General features: G+C 43.6%; 1 protein-coding gene across 3 annotated transcripts in view; it reads right to left on the bottom strand.

Annotated features, from left to right (window-relative positions):
• Positions 1–442: 442 nt before the first annotated feature.
• The window catches only part of SMARCAL1 (SWI/SNF related, matrix associated, actin dependent regulator of chromatin, subfamily a like 1), a 56,387-nt gene continuing 37,307 nt past the window's right edge, over positions 443–19,522 (bottom strand). For all 3 annotated transcript variants that reach the window (XM_049888116.1, XM_049888115.1, XM_049888117.1), the window contains 6 exons: positions 17,280–17,350; positions 13,381–13,483; positions 8,607–8,789; positions 7,084–7,184; positions 6,022–6,118; positions 443–761 (listed from right to left, as the gene is read on the bottom strand). In XM_049888116.1, the coding sequence (XP_049744073.1) occupies positions 519–761; positions 6,022–6,118; positions 7,084–7,184; positions 8,607–8,789; positions 13,381–13,483; positions 17,280–17,350 (798 nt within the window). In that variant the 3' untranslated portion in view covers positions 443–518. The remainder of the gene's footprint in view (positions 762–6,021; positions 6,119–7,083; positions 7,185–8,606; positions 8,790–13,380; positions 13,484–17,279; positions 17,351–19,522) is intronic.

Raw genomic sequence — 19,522 nt, 5'->3', positions numbered from 1 at the left:
CTAACCTTTACCTTACTTTCTTTTTCTCCATAGGACTGATAACTACGTCTCTCCCATTGTACAATAAGCTCCTCAAAGGCGGGCACTTTTCTATTGTTATGTTAATTACCACCAGCACCTAGAACAGTGCCTGGTACACAGTAGGTGCTCTATAAATATTTGTTGAATAAATACATTTTAAAAATTCAGACTTTGGGGGTTATATTGCAAACCAAACCCGGTGGCGCTGAGTCAATTCAGACTCACAGCAACCCTATAGGACAAAGTAGTTTCCTTACTTAACTTGAATTATCACTGTCTCCACGTCTTAGTCAGAAAAGCTAAGGTTAACTAAGACTCAAGCAAGCCCACAGAGACATGGGAAATGAAATGGTGACACTTGCCTGTCAACCTTTTGAGCATGGAGACAGAACAAGGCACTGTCAATGACAAGAGGAACGAACATAGGCTTGAAAAACAAAATGCCTTATTTTATTTTCAAGAATTCCATGATTTTTAAAAGTCTTTTTTTGATCTTCTTACAGGGGAGAGGTAAAGCTATCCCAGTTATCAAAAAATTCAAATCTCCTTTTCTTAGGTGGACTGGCTGTGAGTGTACTCTCATCCGGGGTATCTCCCATGTCCTGAGAACTGCTTCCAGATGGTCCTGAAGCACTTCCCGTGTCAAAGGACTCCAGTGCCTCCAGGAGCTCCATATCGCTTCTGTCTTCCTCCTCAAAGGACTTCTGGAATAGGTCATAGATCTTCTGCTGCTTTGGGTCCTTCATCAGAGAAAGAAAAGGAAAAATAAAAGAAAGGACCCAGGTTTAAATGCCTCCCCCAACTCTCCTCCCCTGTGGCTGCTGAGAGAATACCGAGCAAGGGACGGCGCGTTTTACGTGCTCAGGGCTCTGCATGGTGGTGAGTGCAGATGCCCTCAGCTCACCACTTATCACCACACAGCCTTACTACTTTAGTCTGACCTCTTGTTGTTGTTGAAATTGTACACAGCAAAACATACACCAATTCAACAATTTCTACAGGTACGATTCAGTGACACTGATTACATTCCTGAAAGTTGTACAACCAATCTCACCCTCCTTTTCTGAATTATTTCTCCATCATTAACACGAGCTCACTGTCCGTAAGTTTCTTCTTTAACCTTTCGAGTTGCTGTTGTCAATTTGATCCCATATAGATAGCTATTGAAAAGAGCACAATGCTCAAGGCTAGAGTCTCACAACCTATCTTCTCTGATGCTCACTGGGTTAGGGAAAAAAGAAATTGTGGCAAGAGCAACGAAGAATCTGCTCTCACATTATAATTTATGTTGGAAATGTTCCCTCTCACCTAGCTTTTCAAAATAATATTTCAATACTGAAATAGCTCCCACGATCTCACTTCCTCCCAAGCCTTTCTCCACCAAGGGGTTAGTTAAACTGTAATTTGACTCCCAAATTTGTGTGTTGGGCCACGGTTTACACCTAATTTACAGAGTGACTAATATAACATACACATACTTAACACACTGAGAAGTAGATATCTGCACTTGTTCCTGATTATGTTAAAATGCCACCTGCATCTGTGCATTTTTGACAATGGTGTACTGTTGAAACCATGCCTGTGGGTGAAAGATGTGGCAGTCTGCCCCTGGAAAGCTTTTTTTTTTTAAATTAATTTTTATTGTGCTTTAAGTGAAAGTTTACAAATCAGGTCAGTCTCTCATATTAAAATTTACATACACCTTGCTATACACTCCTAATTGCTCTCGCCCTAATGAAATAGCACAGTCCTTCCCTCCACTCTCTCTCCTCGTGTCCGTTCATGCAGCTTCTGGCCCCCTCTGCCCTCTCATCTCCCCTCCAGACAGGAGATGCCAACATAGTCTCATGCATCTACTTGATCCAATAAGCTCGTTCTTCACCAGTATCATTTTCCATCCTATATTCCAGTCCAATTCCTGTCTGAAGAGTTGGCTTTGGGAACGGTTCCTATCCTGGGCTAGCAGAAGGTCTGGGGACCATGGCCTCCAGGGTCCTTCTAGTCCCCGTCTGACCATTAAGTCTGGTCTTTTTATGAGAAATTGGGGTCTGCATCCCATTGCTCTCCTGCTCCCTTAGGGGTTCTCTGTTGTGTTCCCTGTCAGGGCAGTCATTGGTTATGGCCCAGCATCATCTAGTTCTTCTGGTCTCAGGCTGATGTAGTCTCTGGTTTATGTGGCTCTTTCAGTCACTTTGGCTCATAATTACCTTGTGTCATTCTTCCTTGCTCCAGGTGGGTTGAGACCAACGGATGCATCTTAGATGGCCGCTTGTTAGCGTTTATGACTCCTGGAAAGATTTACAGCCTTGGAAACCCTATGGGGCAGTTCTAGTCTATCCTACGGGGTCGTTATGAGTTGGAATTGACTTGATAGCAAGTGGTTTGGTTTTTGCCCTGGTGTCTCCCTCATCGAGTCTAAAGCTGCTTCCCTGTCTTTTCAGTTCCTCTTGTTGTTAGGGGCCTCTGAGTTGATTCTGACTCAGAGCGACCCTACAGGACAGAGCAGAACTGCCCCATGGGAGCAGATCGCCAGGTCTTTCTTCTGAAGAGCCACTGGGTGGGTTCGAACTGCCAACCTTTCGGTTAGCGATTAACTGCTGCACCACTGGGGCTCACTTTTCAGGTCACAGGTGGCCACTATTTCCTTCCTACTCCTTAACATAATCCCTCCACACTAGTGAAGTGAAATTCCTTGGAAACTGATCATGGAGCATGTCAATGGAAGAACTCCAGATTATTCAATTAACCTAGGCCCTACAGTCCCCAGTCTCTCTGGATCCCAGCCTTTCAGAGCAGAAATGATATTAAAAGATCAAGGTCAGCCCCTTACGCATCCACAAGTCCTCCTCCAGGGTATCCTCATTGGACTCCATTGGAACAACTGCAATGTCAAGGAAATGCTGCCCCACAAGGCAGCCTGTTCCAGCTAGAAATCACTGTTAATGTGCACTCGATTATGGTGACGGCAATGCTGTACGCTCACTTGGAGCAGGCATAATTAACTGAAAGCAAACTGCAAGATCAGATTAATATTTCATTTCCTCTCTCAGAAGGCAGGCTATCTGAGTGAGACATAACCTCTTTTGCATTTATTCCCTATATAAAAACCAAACCAAACGCACTGCCATCGAGTCGATTCCAACTCTTAGCAACCCTACAGGACAGAGTAGGACTGCCCCACAGGGTTTCTAAGACTGTGTATCTTATTATTTATTTTATTGTGCTTTGGATGAAAGTTTACAGAGCAAATTAGTTCCTCATTAAACAATACACAAATTGTTTTGTGACACTGGTTGTCAACCCCATGATGTATCAACACTCTCCCCTTCTCGACCTCAGGCTCCCCATTTCCATTTGTCCAGTTTTCCTGTCCCTTCCTGTCTTCTCGTCTTTGCTTTTGCGCTGGTGTGTCCATTTAGTGTCATGTACATGGTTGAATTATGTGTGTTATTGTTTGTTTTATAGGCCTGTTTAATCTTCGGTTGAAGGGTAAACTTCAGGAGTGACTTCAACACTGAGTTAAAAGGGTGTTGGGGGCCATACTCTTGAAGCTTCTCCTAAGTCAAACCAGAAAATCTGGTCTTTTTTTTTTGGTTTGAATTTTGTTCTACATTTTTCTCCAGCTCTGTGCAGGATCCTCTATTGTGATCTCTGTCAGAGCAGTTGGTGGTGGTAGCCAGGCACCATCTAGTTCTTCTGGGCTCAGTCTGGTGGAGGCTAGATAGTTGTGGTCCATTAGTCCTTTGGGCTCATCTTTCCCTTGTGTCTTTGGTTTTCTTCATTCTCCTTTGCTCCAAATGGGGTAGGAGCAGTAGATGTATCTTAGATGGCCACTCACAAGCTTTTAAGACCCCAGATGCTACTTGCCAAAGTAAGATGTAGAATGTTTTCTTTATAAACTATGTCATGCCAATTGAGCTAGATGTCCCCCGAGACCTTGGTCCCCAGCTCTCAGCCCAGTAACTCAGTCCCTCAGGGAGTTTGGATGTGTCTATGAAGCTTCTACGACTTTGTCCAAGGCTGTATATCTTTAAGGAAGCAGACTGCCATATCTTTTTCTCGTGGAGCAGCTGGTGAGTTTGAACCACTGACCTTCTGGTTAGCAGCTGAGCACTTTATTTATCCCCTAGATAGGAGGCAACATTTTCTTCCTCTAAAAGTTGATAAAATTTTCAGCCCTATCTCAGTAAAAAATGAATTCATGTGGTTATCAATAGAAATAAATATTGATGAACCCCATTTATGTTATATTGCACTTGTGCTTGAGGCAGAAATTCTTAACTAATTCAGAGTAACTGAGGGAAAGGCCAGCATGAATAAGTGAGTTTAAATGAGAAAATCCTTTAAAGATAAGGCTCTTTCTTCTCAAAGGGCATATAACAGCCCAGGAGATGCAAACGTATTTACCATTCAGCTGAATTAGAGTTCTTTGAAAGCTTAAAAATGTTTTAAAATTGGCTTACTAATCATTTGCACCTAAAAAGATAATAATTTATACTCTAAATTTTAAATATATGAGCTTCGAGCATGATTTACCCCTGTAAGTTACATCAGGAAGAAAATATTTCCTAAGTAAACGACAGGTCAAGTCAATCCTCAAACTCTTATGTCTTAGTGTCACCTACAAGGTTTTGCTGGTTTAGTTCAAGGTTGCATCCTTAGCAACTCCCGGGGAAGAGATGGCCCCTTGGTTTCCAGGCCAAGATCTCTAGTTAAGATGCTTCACTCACAAGTCTTCCTCTAGGAGGCACTGCCTCTCGAGTTTTTACCTTCTTTGCCAACCACCAGAGCTAGAAAGCCTTTGAGTCTCTTATTCTTCTCCATCACATTCCTCGAAATGCAGGAGAAAAAGGCAGTGGCTGCAATTGGGCTGGCATGCCGAGGCTTGGTGGGCCCAGGATGGTCCTCTCCAGAGGAAACAGGCCTTCCTCCCAGCACCTCTGACAAGTCCACCTGGTCCTGGAAGGATGACTACCAGCCTCTCTCTCCCCTTTATAATAGAGGCTGATGTCCCAGAAGAACCCTGGCGGTGCAGTAGCTTAGAGCTCAGCTGCTAACCAAAAAGTCAGGAGTTCAAATCCACCAGCCACTCCTTGGAAACCCTATGGGGAAGTTCTACTCTGTCTTACAGGGTCGCTACGAGTCAGAATCAACTCGACAGCAATGAGTTTGGTTTTAACGTCCCAGAAAGACTGCTGGGCTGAGACAGGAAGCCTTCTCCCTGGGGCTGGCGTCACACGACTTGTGACTCTGGGCAAGTCTTAATGCCCTGTCATGTCTCAGTTTAAATCCGCCGCCCCCCCCCGCCCCAAAACAAAAACAGTTACCATGGAGTCGACTCTGACTTATAGCGACTCCATGTGTGTCGGCATGGAACAGCACTCCATAGGGTTATCAACGGCTGATTTTTCAGAAGAAGACTGCCAGGCCTTTCTTCTGAGGTGCCTCTGGGTAGACTCCAACCTCCAACCTTTCAATTAGTAGCCAAGCACATTAACTGTTCACACTGCCCACGGACACCTTATCTCAGTTTACCTCTCTATAAAATGGGGAAGACTTTGAAATGAAATAAAACGACAGACGGAAAAACACATTATGTAAAAGCAACAGCCTACTTTAAACACTCGCCATTCTGCACTGGGGAACGTGTCCCTACGGTAGCCCTTTGTATGTTGCTACGCACTTTTTCACAACAATTCAATGGTTACCATGGGGAGTTTTCTGTCAGTTTCTAACGGCCCAATGGGAGAGGCAGCAGCATTCTGAAGCCCTGGTTTTATGAGACTCTACAAGGGGATGGCAGCAATAGGAGAGCTGATGCCATCATTTCCACACACAGCAATGCACGTGTGGATTGGAGGACTGAGAACCGCCGCAGGCCTGTTGTGCTGTCTCCTGGATTGGGGGAGGCCCTGAGGAGTGAGTCACACCTTCCCACACGGAACCCAAGGGCTCGGCAGACCCTCTGCACATGGCAACGGAGCCATGTGCTGGTGTTACCTTGCAGAAGTAATCAGTGGCTTCTGTCAGATCTGAAAAATTGGTCTCCGAAAGCCCAGCTTCACCCAGAACTTTAATCTTCTCTTGAATCATTGGCCTGTTGGGAGAAATGAGCTGCACTGAGTGCAGTCTGGGCAGAACTAGCTGGCTGATTAAAACCAGGCCACCCTGCTTGTTCCTATGGGGCGGCGACGTGTTTACTGTCCCACATCTTGGCATCTTCCAAGGCCACCCTGAGATGTCGGCCCCCTCTCAATTGTCAAACGACCCGCCGCTGAGGGCTCCTAACGTCATCAGGTTAAAAATTCTTTCTAATGAAAGATGCGTAGGAAATAAATGCCACCTCATTACAAAAAAATGCTGAGCCTGACGATGGTATGAGCTGCCCAATGAACACGTCCACTAAACAAAGAGACAAAGCAGGGGTAACTCACACACCTTGCAAAGGTAAGACACCTCAGACCTAAGGCTGGAAACTGAGATGAGCAGTGGAAAGGAATGATATAGCCACGGGACTTAATATCATGAAGAGGAAAATGGGGTCGGGTAGGAGCATTTTGGAAATTTTTGCTTCGGTGACAGAAGTTAAACCTTGGGGTTGAATGTTTTATCCCAGCTATGCTTATCGCCCAGGTGAGCCATGTTCTCTCTGTGGTGAGAGAACATCGTGAGATGTGGCCTATCAGACCACATCTGATCAACACACCTCATCAAGCAGAAAAAGGAGCCTGTCCCCTAGTCTCAACAAGTACCTTCAGGGCTGGGAACACAGTGTTTAACAAATTAAATCTCAGCTACATTTCAACACAATTAGCTCCTCCCTCTCATCTCAGACCAGAGGGAAACGGGGCTGCCTCCTTTACTCTTATGAGATTTCCTCACACAGGCCACACAGCGAAGGCTAGTGAAGTAGCCAAACATGGTCATGGAGAGATGGGAGAGCATTCTAAAGGGTCTTCTGTGTGGATCCCTGGAGATCTTAGCAGAAGCAGAAGCACTCAGGGAGCAAAAAAATACATGCTTGGTATCAACCCTTGCCAAATTTCAACCACCAGGCCTTACCACAGGTAGTCATCCGCTGTGTTTCTCGCCACGAGGTAGTGAACACCCACGGAGTTTGTCTGTCCAACACGGTGTACCCGGTCCTCAGCCTGCATCAGCACCTGCACGTCCCGGGGATCAGAGACATATAGGCGGAGGCTGGAGGCAGCTCCAGCCCACCATGGCAAGCAGCTTTGTGCCCCTAAACCCCTGTAAACCCTCCTCGAAGCATCTCACTGCTGTTATCAAGTGGTGGGGGACCTGCAAGCCCCTACCTACAAACAACCTGCCATTTTAACAAATGGGAGAACCAAACAAAACACTGGAATCAGGAGCTGGGCATTTGTGGCTGGGCTTTTTGTGCTGGGCGCTATGCCAGATGCTACAGTGGGGACAAGTGGAGGCCCTGCTTCAGTCTGGGTGAGGAAGGCAGACCAGGGGAAACTTGCACACTTCCAGGTCTTCTCTCTGTGAAATAAAAACAGCTGTCTTCTAAATAAAATAAGAATACGTCACCCTGGGGAGAGGCCAGAGATGAATTGAGGGAAAAAACAAATACAAGACAAAACCCAGTTGCCAAGGAGTAGATTCTGACTCATGGTGACACCATGTGTGTCAGAGTAGAACTGTGCTCCACAGTATTTTCAATGGCTGATTTTTCAGCAGTAGATTGCCAGGCCTTTCTTCTGAAGCACCACTGGGTGGATGTGAACCTCCAACCTCTGTTAGCAGCCAAGCGAATTAGTTAATTATTGGCACCACCCAGGGACTCCAGGACTAGTCAGTGGATAGGGTGGTTTTCTTTACCTGGTGGTAAGTTTTAAAAGAACTAACTAAAACCAAAGACCACTGCCTCTGTTGTAAAATGCTTCGAAACCTTGAAGTTCACTGTCATTAAAAGCAGTCATGGATGTGTAGTCAGTGAAAACCACACAACGTCAGAATGTCAGAGGGAAACACATTCTTTCTGTAGCTCAGGAGAAAACACTGCGAGTTCAAACATCTTATAAGTGCTGTCACAACCCTCAGATGCCCAGGTAAGGCCAACTGGCACAGTGATGATGTCTGGGGAACCTCCACCGAAGTCCTCCTGCCTGTGGCCCTGTCAGCTAAAGCGGCTCACTGGTGGCTCATAAAAAGGCACCGGCTGGAGAATCCGAGGCCTGGGTGTAGCCTGGTGCTGCCACACGTGTCCCTTAAGTGACTGCCATGTGGTCCTGGGCTCACCACTCAGCTTGCTCGGCCCCAGTTCCTTCACATGAAGATGATCTCTTAAGATTCCTTCTAGCCTTCCAAAACCTCACATCGCCCATTGTTAAGTGGCATCGATAATCCCACTACTTAGCAGGTTGTTGTGAGAACCTAATAACTAGCCAGGAGATGTGCCAGTGCTTAAAGGAAGCCAAACCTGCCGTACGGAAGGCATAAACACACTTATGAAAACGAGCGTGGCCAGAGGGAAAGCCCATGGAAACCCTGCCCTCTCCACTGAAAGCAGTGTCCTTTCCCCAACCAGAGGAATCCAAGCCTTCTGCATCCCTTACCCCTGGGTTCCAGAAGAGCTCGGCGAAGACCACCAGGTCAGCAGAGGAGAAGGTGAGGCCCATGTTGGCTGCGGTGATAGACAGCACGGCCACAGTGTGCCTCTCGGAGAGCTGGAACTGCTGGCACAGGCTCTCCCGGTCTGCGGAGGACGTGGAGCCGTCGATGCGGATATGATGCACGTGCTGGGGGACCAGGGAGGCAAAACCCAGGTGGGCTGGCCTGTGACAGGGCGTTCCCGCCCGACACCGAACATGGTACCACGGGCCCACTCAGGGTCCCAGCCCACTGCCTTCAGAGCGCCTCGTCCTTCTTTTTACTTAACTGAAACTTGTACTGAGAACACTGTGGATTCACGTGCAGTTATAAGAAGTAATACACACAGACGCTGCGTCCACTTTGCCCAGCTTCCCCCAACGGTAACATCTCATGAGACTATCGTACAATGTCACAATCTTCATGCTGACACGCAATCTACTAATCTCTTCTGAGCTCCCCAGCTTTGTTGTTGTTGTTAGGTGTTGTGGAGTTGATTCCGACTCATAGCGACCGCATGTGAATGAAAGAGTGTAACTGTCCCATGGGGTTTTCTAGGCTGTATCTTTATGGGAGCAGATTGCTAGGTCTTTCTCCCATGGAGCTTTTGGGTGGGTATGAACTGCCAACCTTTCAGTTAGCGGCTGAGTGTGGAACCATTGTGCCACCAGGGCTCCTTCTCCCCACTTGTACTTATTTGTGTGTGTGTGTGTGTGCGCGCGCGTGGGGGGTGGGTGGGAGTATATTCTATACAATTTTATCACCTGCCTAGGTTTTCGTGTACCCACCTCCAAGGTCAGTTCCAACATCTCAGGAAGTCCCGCTTTGTAGCCGGTTCATGAAACACCTACTTCCCTTCTTCTTCCTCCCTCTCCTTGCCCCGGTCTCTAGTTCCTGGCACTAATCTGTCCTGTATTTCTAAAATTTTATCATTTCAAGAGTGCTATATAAATGGAAACCCTGGACGGCCGTGGGTTTTTTTTTTATATAAATGGAATTCATACAGTATGTAAATTTCTGGAATTGGCTTTTTTCACTCAGGGAAAGCCCCTGGGGGGGTCATCCAGGTTGTCGAATATATCAATATCTCGTTCCTACTTATTGCCGAGTAGTACTCCATGGTATGTATACCGTACATTTAACAATTTACCTGCTGAAGGACATCTGGGTTGATTCCAGTTTTAGAACTTGAATAAAGCTGCTCTGAACAGGCTTTTGTGCAAATGCAAGTTTTCATTTCTCTGAGGCAAATGGTCACTGTGAGTCAGAGTAGACTAGATGGCAATCTTTTTTTTAAATGTCTATAAACCAACTTCTGAATGGTTGGAAGTTAGATGTTTAGATTACCTTTCTGTATGTGGCATTTATTTTTTTCTAATGATAAACATTACAAGGAAGATAAAAATATTAGTAATCTTATCAATCTATTTTTTCCTGCCACTAATTTCTCAATGTGCGTATCTTTAAGAAAAAAGTTTTATATCCTGCTTTCCCTCAAGAAACATTAAGTTGTAAACAAACAAAATTATTGATTTTCTAAAACATAGTTTTTAAAGGTTGCCTATTTCATTATGTGCTGATACAGTAATTTAACGTTCTTCTATTTCTGCACACTTAGGCTATTTCTAATTTGCACTGAAAAAAGGACAGGTTGGCAAATGTCTATCAAGGGGTGAATGGATAAATAAAAATTGTGATATATGTCCATGCAGCAGAATACTACTTAGCACCAAAAAGGAACAAACGATGGATAAATGCAAGAACATGGACGAATCTCAAAATAATTATACTGCATGAAAGAAACGAAACAAAAAAAACCCCCAAGTGTATGTAAAAAATGCAAATTAATCTATAGTGACAGGAAGTAGACCCGTGATTGCCTGGGGATAGGAGGGCGGGAAGGGGCAGGAGGGAGGGATCACAACAGGGTCCAAGCAAACTGCTGGGGGTGGCGGAGATGTTCACTGCCTTGATTGTGTACAGTTAGCAAACTATACACTTTAGGTACATGTAGTTTATTGCATGGCAATTATACCTTAATAGAGCTATTAAAACAAAATTTTAAAAAGGACAGACTGAAATACCTGCATACAGTTCTTTGGTCACATTTGATTATTTCCTTAGACTTAGCTGCTAAAAATCAAAGTCCTAGAGCAAAAGGGGAAAATTTAATTTAAGGCTCCTGATATTATTGCCAAATTGCTTTCCAAAAAGGCATGTATGAGCACGTCAATTTCACTGCACCTTTCTCAGCAGTGAGCGCCCACGCATTTTAAAAACCTCTGCTGATTTGATTAAAAAAAAAAAAAAAAAGTATCTTGTTTTAGTTTTTTCATTTATTTGATTAGTAGGGGAGTTGAATCTTTTTATATCTTATCAGCTATTTGTGTTATTTCTTTGATGAACTATCTATTCATATACTTTGCCATTTTCTTTTCCTACTGGGTATTGCTGTTATCTTTGTATGGGAAGGCTATTATTTCATTTATTTTTTGAAAGGCTATTATTTGTATGTCATATAGGTTGTTAACAGATTCCCTAGTTTATTTCCTTGAATTCATTTTTATTTGTTTTCTAAATGCTTCTGTATATTTTTAAATACCTTTAATTTTTCTGATCATAAAAACGATAATCATTATAAAAATATAAGAAGAATAAAGAAGATAATGAGGACTACTTAGAGATAGCCATCAATGAGGTTTTGAGGGTATATGATTCAGGTTTTTTCTCTTTTCTATGCAACATAATTTTTAAAAATCACTATAGCGTCACTGTGAGTTAAAATCGGCTCGACAGCAATGGGTTTGGTTTTTTGTTTTTTTATGCATATAGTTTTTAATATATCATGGACAGCTTTCCATACCAATATATGCCAACCAGATACCAACAGCTTCAACTTTAAAATTTCCTCAAATTCTTCATGGGTCCAAAGATCTCCAAAAAAGTCAAGGACCACTGATCCACAGTATCGTTCCTTTATGGGTGAATGGACTATACTTTAACAGTATACCTACCGATGGACATTTAAGTTCCTCATTTTATACAATATTATAAACAACAACACACCTAATATCCTTGTACGTAAATCCTTCTGCACTGATCTGGTGATTTCCAGTACAGGGAGTCTGGAAAAAGAGTGTGCGCATTAAGTTATTGCCAAATTGTCCTAAAAATGCGCCAAATGTTCAAAAGTGCCGTGATTGAACCACTGTGCATGTGTGTGACAGGCAGATCCACATTCAGGTAATATGAATTAATTTTTTCCTTTGTGACTTCTTTCATTGTTTTTATGCATAGAAAGTTATCCTCTATCCAGTCATCAGCTATGTACTCATCTATATTCTCTCCTAATGTTTTATGCTTTCGAGAATCTTTGATTTATCTGGAATTTGATATCACAAATGGTGAGGTAAAGTTTCATTTACGTTTTCCCTCAATTATCCACATTTCATTTGTTGAACAAATTAAACCTGATTTGTGATGACTCCTTGATCATATGCTCATTTTTTATTTCTGCTAAAGGGCTATTCATTCTATTCTGTCCATCTGGCTGCCAGTTCTTGGACCAGCGTCACCGAGTTTCAATTACCAGTGCTTTATAATAGATTTTAATATCTGGAGGGGCAAGTCTTCTGACATTGCTCTTCTTTTCAAAGTTGTCTCATCTCCTGCTTATTTTTTGAGACACCCTTTAGGATAATAGTATAAAAGTTCCCTTTAAAAATCCAGTTGGAATAAACTAAACCTACAAGTTGACTTTGGAAGGACTGGCACATTTATACTTTTTAGCCTTTGCATAGAGGAAAATGGCCCAAGTCTTCCTAATTCTTCATTAGTTTCTTCATTCTCCTTGGTGAGATTCTTATTGGGTACTTTATATTTTTTGTTGCCGTTGTGAGCTTGATTTTTTTCCCATTACATTTACTCATTAGTTATAGCTGGCACATAAAAAAGCAATTTATTTTAGTGTATTTATTTGGGATCCAGGACCCTATTGAACTTTTATGCATTCTAATAGTTTTTCAATTAACTGTCTTGGGTTTCTTAAAAATAGTTACAGCTCTGTTTTTTTATTTTGTAGGGATTATAGCTTTTAAGTCTAACTGGCTGGCTTCCTGTATCCCATCATATAGAAAAATCAACCCCAGGTGGATTAAAGATCCACCTCTAATATTTTCAGACAAAAAATGCAGACGGGAAAGATTTCTTAAATCACTCATAAAATGCACAAATCAGAGAGAACATAAAAGGATACACAGCCACTGGTAACCCAGGGAAATCCAAACTAAAATAAGAATGAGATAACAGCTCATTTCACTGGATGGTCAAAATTAAAAGTTGTGGAAACATCAAGTGCGGATGAACATACAGAGTAGAAGGATTCTTATCTGTTGCTGGTGGGATTAGGAATTTAAACAACCATCTTGGAGAGCACTTTGATAACAGTAATGTGGAAATGAGCCTATCCAGAGACTAAGCAAGACCATGCTCGGAGATGGAGATACCCACGTGGCCACACACACGTGCGTGCACACACACACACACACACGTGTAGGTGGGGTAAGTGATGCTGCTGGGAAAATATCTTGACCCCACTGTGGGTCTACAACCAAGAACTCTTCTTTGGAAGTCTTTAGCGATGTTTCTGCCATCTTAATTCTCTGCTGGGGTCTGACCTAAGCCTGCTAAGCCGACACACAACCAATAAAAGCACTCTGTTGAGTTTCAAATGGAGCTTACCTTTCTCTCCAGCTCATTAGTAATTGCATCCAAAACCACTTTATGGTGCGCAAACACTAGAAACTTCTCTTTTCCACTTTCCAGTAAGTCCAGGATATATTCACTGCATTTGACAATGACAACAAAATAATGTAAACACATACGCATCCAGGTGAGGTTAAATACTAAAAAGTGACTGTCTGCAGTGGACACCTGTGGGGTACCTGGCCTCCCCGGCCCGCTCACTCCCTTCTTGGGGAGCTTACCCCTCCCCTTTCCCTCACACCAGATCATCTGAATAGAAGAAGCAAAATTTCGAGCTACAGAGCTGCTATCTTCTGCCATGTGCACAAAGAGGCAAAGAGAGTTTATTCATCCTTTTTACTCATCTCACACGCACAAATAAATTGAAGTACCCTTATGTTTTCTGTGTATCTAGTACATTACTGAAACGTGACTGTCTGGGATCACAGAAGATAATTAACAATTTTCACTTCTGTTGCTACTATTATGTTTTCCATCAAATTAAAGTGTCTTCTTTAGATCTCAAAACCCCTAAGCAGAGGGTTTAAGGGATTCTTGACAATAAACAAATTTCTGGAAGTTCAATACTGGGACATAAGTAATAATACTGAAGAGACCTTCAGGGAATGCCTGGTGTTCAGGCCAAGCTCTCTGGTTCCCTCTCTTCAGACCTCAAACTACAGGGCCAACAGTTTAGTCAGTGGTAACTGCATTCTTTTCTGAGGCCAGAGAATACGGAGTGCAGAACCTCATCCACTTTGTCTTTATTCTCCCTTTAATTTACTTCTCTCCCATCCACTGTGTCTTCTCTTACGTTCCCAGCCATAATGTTTAGCCCAGGCCTTAAAGGATGGCAGCTACCTAGCCCCAGGGAACTGTGTGTGTCTGTCGGCGGGGGAGTCACCCAATTAGCAGACCCTCCAAGTTTCCCCCAAGGTTATTGCCCTGGAGAGGGTCCCGATCCTACAGAAGAGGTAAGCCAGCTACAGGTAACTGCTATCACATGGGCAATGGGGAAAGCGAGCTTCCTGAAGACACACACAGGGCTCACACTCTGGCCCAGGCCATTCCCAGAATTGGTGTGTCTGGGCAGAGAACAGACATTACTTTCCTTGAAGAAAAACAAATATCAACAGTTCACTCTGTTACAGGCGGGTGGTGGAAGGTAAGTGGACTGGCCTCTAAAAATCTAAGAATTATTTTAAGCAACACTACGACTGACCAGGGTGCCTGATTTGAGTTAAATTTGTGAACGCTAACAGAATCTGCATTAATTAGTTTGAGAGACATAAAATTTGCCACGACATAAGCAAAAGTTTATTGTTACAGCGTCAAAAAGTCGCAAGGCCACAAAATCGACTTGGTTGGCTCATAAAAACCACAGGCCCCAATTTTCCTAATGTGGCCCTGCCCTCTGTGTCTCGGATATGGCTCTGCTGTTCTACCTTCCCCTGAGGCCCTAACTGACCAGACTGGAAATATCTGCCACCACAATACCCTTGGATTCTACATCAAAAGATGCCCATTAAAATGGAAACAAATAAACAATAACCAAAAAAAAAAAGAATAAGGAAGAAAAACAACTAGCAGAGGAAATTGGGGTTTTAAGATCTACAATCTAATTTTCCCTAAATCTTGGGTAATACTTAGCTCACCCATTTACTAGCTATGTGACTCTGAGGGCCAGACATTATATGGGATTTAACCTAGGAAACCTAGAAGTTGTCAAAAAACGGGATGAAACGCTTGAAGATCCATATCCTAGGCATTAGTGAGCTGAGATGGCCTGGTATTGGCCATTTTGAACTGAACAATCATATGGTCTACTATGCCGGAAATGATAAAGAGGAATGGCATTGCATTCATTGTCAAAAAGAACATTTCAAGATCTATCCTGAAGTACAATGCTGTCAGTGATAGGATAATATCCACACGTCTACAAGGAAGACAGCCTGAGTGCTCCTGAGAAGTAAGACTTTGCCTCATATACTTTGGACGTGTTACTAGGAGGGGCCAGTGCCTGGAGAAGGGCATCATGCTAGGTAATCAAAGAGTCAGTGAAAGAGAGGAAGACCCTCAACTACATGGACTGACACAGTGGCTGCAACAATGGGCTTAAACACAACAACGATTGTGGTGACGGCACAGGACTGGGCAGTGTTTTGTTCTGTTGTACACAGGGTTACTGTGAGTCAGAGACGACTCGAAGGCACCTAACAACAACTTAGTTTCTGCGTCTTAAAAAAATAGGTCCATAATACTTATTTTATTGACCTCACAAGGAGTCCCTGGGTGGTACAAATGGTTAACACGCTTGGCCAGTAACTGAAGGGCTGGAGGCTTAAGTCCACACAGAGTTGCCTGGAAAGAAAGGCCTAGCAATCTACTTCTGAAAAATCAGCCATTGAAAACTCTACGAAGCACAGTTCTACTCTGACACACAGGGGTCACCGTAAGTCAGAATCAATGGCATGGCAATCTTTTTTTTTTTTTTTTGATCTCACAAAGATGCTGAAAACGTGAAATGAATTAACAGGTGCAAAATTTATTTGGAAACTACCAAGTACTACACAGTTTATGGTAGTCTTCTGAAGAAGGATGTATGAGGTGTGGCCAAAGTTTACTGGTGAAGTGGCAAAGTAGTGAGATTTCAAAATTTCTAGGGGAAATGGGCTGCTCTGGCCCAACGCCTGGAGAGAGAGGCAGCCCTAAGCCCTGCATTTTGTAGGTCACGAGCTCAAGGAGCAAAGGAGAGAACCCACGCCCTGGCCACCTGTTACTGAGCAGCACATGAGAAATGGGTCAGTGGGGGCAATGCAGACTCGTTTCTGTAAGTTCCCAGGCCATAAAAGCCACATCTGGAGTTCATTAGTCTCACAACAATATCATAAACGAAAAGAGCAGTGCCCAGAGGGTGAGGGAAGACACTAACACCCGGCAATCTTTTTGTGAGGAATCTCAGATTTGAATAATGCATTGAAATGTGCTCTCTCACCACACGAAGAGGCAGAGGGTGAGGCTGGTGGGGCGAGGAGACCTGGGGGCTGAGTGGTGAGGATGGGGCAGGCTGTGCTCGTCTCAATTTATCCATGGATCTCGGTCCCCACAGCCAATCTGGCGCACTCAACCCACGCTAAACTCATTTTCATTGTAATTCAATCACTTGGACCATTATCCTGCCGAGATGCTCATGAATGTTAAATGATAAAAAATTAAGCCAACGGCATGTCATTAGAACTGCCTCAAGTTTCTACCACACTTGTATCGGAACATGAGTGGGCTTTTCTTCTCTTAAGAAAGGCAGACAAATGAGATTTTTAAAAACTCAGTGAATAACTCTAAGAACGGAAATTATTGCTGTAGCTTTAGTTTTTAAGACGGAAAGAGAACTAAGTGTGAAATGGCCACCGGATCACACCTTCTGCACCGACTCTAGCAGAAGCCTTTCTATTTAGGTAACGAAAGCGGAAACTTCAAGTCTTTGGAGAAGACCAGACTACTCCTGTAAGGCTGCTTCTCCCTCTGTCTTCCCTGAAACTCCTGAAAGCAAGTGATCTCGGTTCTCCTAGTAAGAACACTTTTCCCGCTAGTGTTCGCGTCAACTCACCCTCCTTTAAGGGGCAGCATCAGTCCATTAGAGTTAAGAAAAGGCCTCTTTGGAACCCCAGGCACATCCTGGTAGGGGCTCCAGTTACAGGATGACTTATGTCTTCAGGCTGTCGTGTCCCCAATTTTTAATTTTTTTTTTTTTTTTCAAGAAAGCTATAATCTAATCTCACAACAACGATCATTTCTTACATAGCAGAATAAGCCATTCTGGCAACTAAGGAAATGCGTGTTTGTTTTTAAAGAAGACAGAAGAACAGGAATCATGTCGACACTTGGTGACCACTTACATGACAGATGGGATTTTGGCTTCAGCTGTTTTGTTGAAGAAGAGCAAGAGGGCTTCTTTCTGCTGCCTTTTCTGTTGAAAGGGAAGTTGAGAGTTTAAAGTTCTCCATCTGAGAACTCTGGGATACCCAAACCAAACCCAAACTCACTGCCTTTGAGTCAATTCCAACTTATTGCGAGCCCATAGGGTTTCCAAAGCCTTAACTCTTTACAGAAGCAGATTGCTACATCTTTTTCCCACGGAGCAGCTAGTGGGTTTGAACTCCCAACCTTTCGGTTGGCAGCTGAGTGCTTTAACCACTGCACCACCAGGGCTCCTTGGACTCTGGAGTAAGCTTACCTAATTACTGTCACTATGAGCTTTTCAAATCCCAACCACCAGTATCTAGGGCCAGGAACTGCCTGGACTCTGGTTTTGTCCCTAGAGACATGGCATTATAGTGACCCTGTCATTCTCCAAGAACTGCTGTAAGAATCCAATGAGGCAAGGAATATAAAAGCTTTTTGGAAAGCCATTTCAGGTAGGGATTCGCCATACATACCAAGCTCATGTTAATCACCTTACACCCAGCCTCGGCTAAGCCCACCTATCTCTACACCTTGGTGACAACTTACACAGGACATTGGCCCTGCTTGTTTTTTGCCTCTCCCTTTTGGTAGGGCTCAGTCGTAAAGAGCTACGGCTGCTAACCAAAAGCCTGGCAGTTCGAATTCACCACCGCTCCTTGGATACCCTACGGGGCAGTTCTACTCTGTCCTATAGGGTCACTATGACTGGACATCTATGGGTTTGGTTTGTTTTTTTTCTTCTGCCAAGTTGTGTTCATACATGCCCGACGAAGCTTATCTCTACGACTTGCTGGATCAATTCCAACTAACCCCGACTAATCTTTTCCTTCTAGTATCCTCTTGAAACCATTATCCCCGTGTTTTTGGCCTGTTTTCCACATAGGGTCATTAACTTCCCAGAGAAAGAAACCATTTTTTCTATATATTTTGCTTCTAAATAAATGCTAGTAGTGTTAACACAGGAGATGATCAAATAGCTTCATAATAACATGAGATACGAGATTATTATCCTGGGCTCCCTGAGATGATGCTCTTGCCATCAGTGGTAGGGCAGCCGTCTCTTTCCACTAACCTAGCCCTGTGAGACAAAGGCTGGCACAAACACTTCCTCACATGGAACAAAGAAGTAACGTAACAGCAATGTTATTTATAGCCCTGAACTTGTAACTTAGGAAAGCAGCCACAGCCAGACTGTACCTAAAATGACTTACCCCATTATGGTGGAAAAAGCTACCTGGTCAGAAGAGCTTCTGGGCTCTGGACACTATCTTTCCTCTAGGTCTTGACAGGAAAAAAGAAAGATACCCAGGAACCACAGGAACTTGTGGCAGTTGGTAATGGATCCATTCCATTACATACCTGTCTGAGGCACTGGTGCTCACCACCCCTCCCATTTTGGAGCAGTAGTCCCAACAACTCAAGCTTTCTGGGGACTCACACTGAAGATTCGGCTCCATGGCAGCATGTCTTTGCTTCTGTCTAGTCTACGGACCCATTTCAACTCTGATGAGGCTCTGGACATATATACAATTTTTCACTTGTGGCCACTGAGCTCACTGACTTCCTGAAGGCCATTCATAAAGCCCTGAGCATCCCTGGGAAGGAGCCCCGGTGGCACAACGGTTAAGCACTCAGCTGCTAACCAAAAGGTTGGCGGTTCGAACTCATCATTGGTTCTGTGGGAGAAAAGACCTGGCAATTTGCTTCCGTAAAGATTACAGTCAAGAAAACCCTAGGGGGCAGTTCTACTCTCTCATATGGGGTTGTCATGAGTTGAAATCAACTTGATGGAGCCCAACAACATGAGGAAGGTGCTATTATTAATCCCATTTTGTACATGAGGAAACTGAGGCATAAAAGTCAAGTGATTTGTCAAGGACACCCCACTAGTAAATGGTAGAACCAGAATTTGTAGCACTTAAAAAGTGCAGGCTCTGGGCTGGAATCTTGATTGTGATAATTAGATGACTTAATCCACATATTGCACAGGCCCTGGTACATTCGAAGTACTTTTATTTTTCAGACTTTACACAATAGATATCTACCGCATTTTTAATGTGGAAGAAATTGACAGTTTTATCTTAAAAAAAAAAATCCCCCAAACCAAGTTTCACCCCACAAACTGGGTAGACACAGCACTAGTCCACTAATGACTTCAGTTCTCCTGCCAGACACA

The sequence above is a fragment of the Elephas maximus genome, chromosome 6 (genome assembly GCF_024166365.1).
Source record: "Elephas maximus indicus isolate mEleMax1 chromosome 6, mEleMax1 primary haplotype, whole genome shotgun sequence".
Taxonomy (NCBI): domain Eukaryota; kingdom Metazoa; phylum Chordata; class Mammalia; order Proboscidea; family Elephantidae; genus Elephas; species Elephas maximus.
This window is presented reverse-complemented; position numbering and strand designations above follow the sequence as displayed.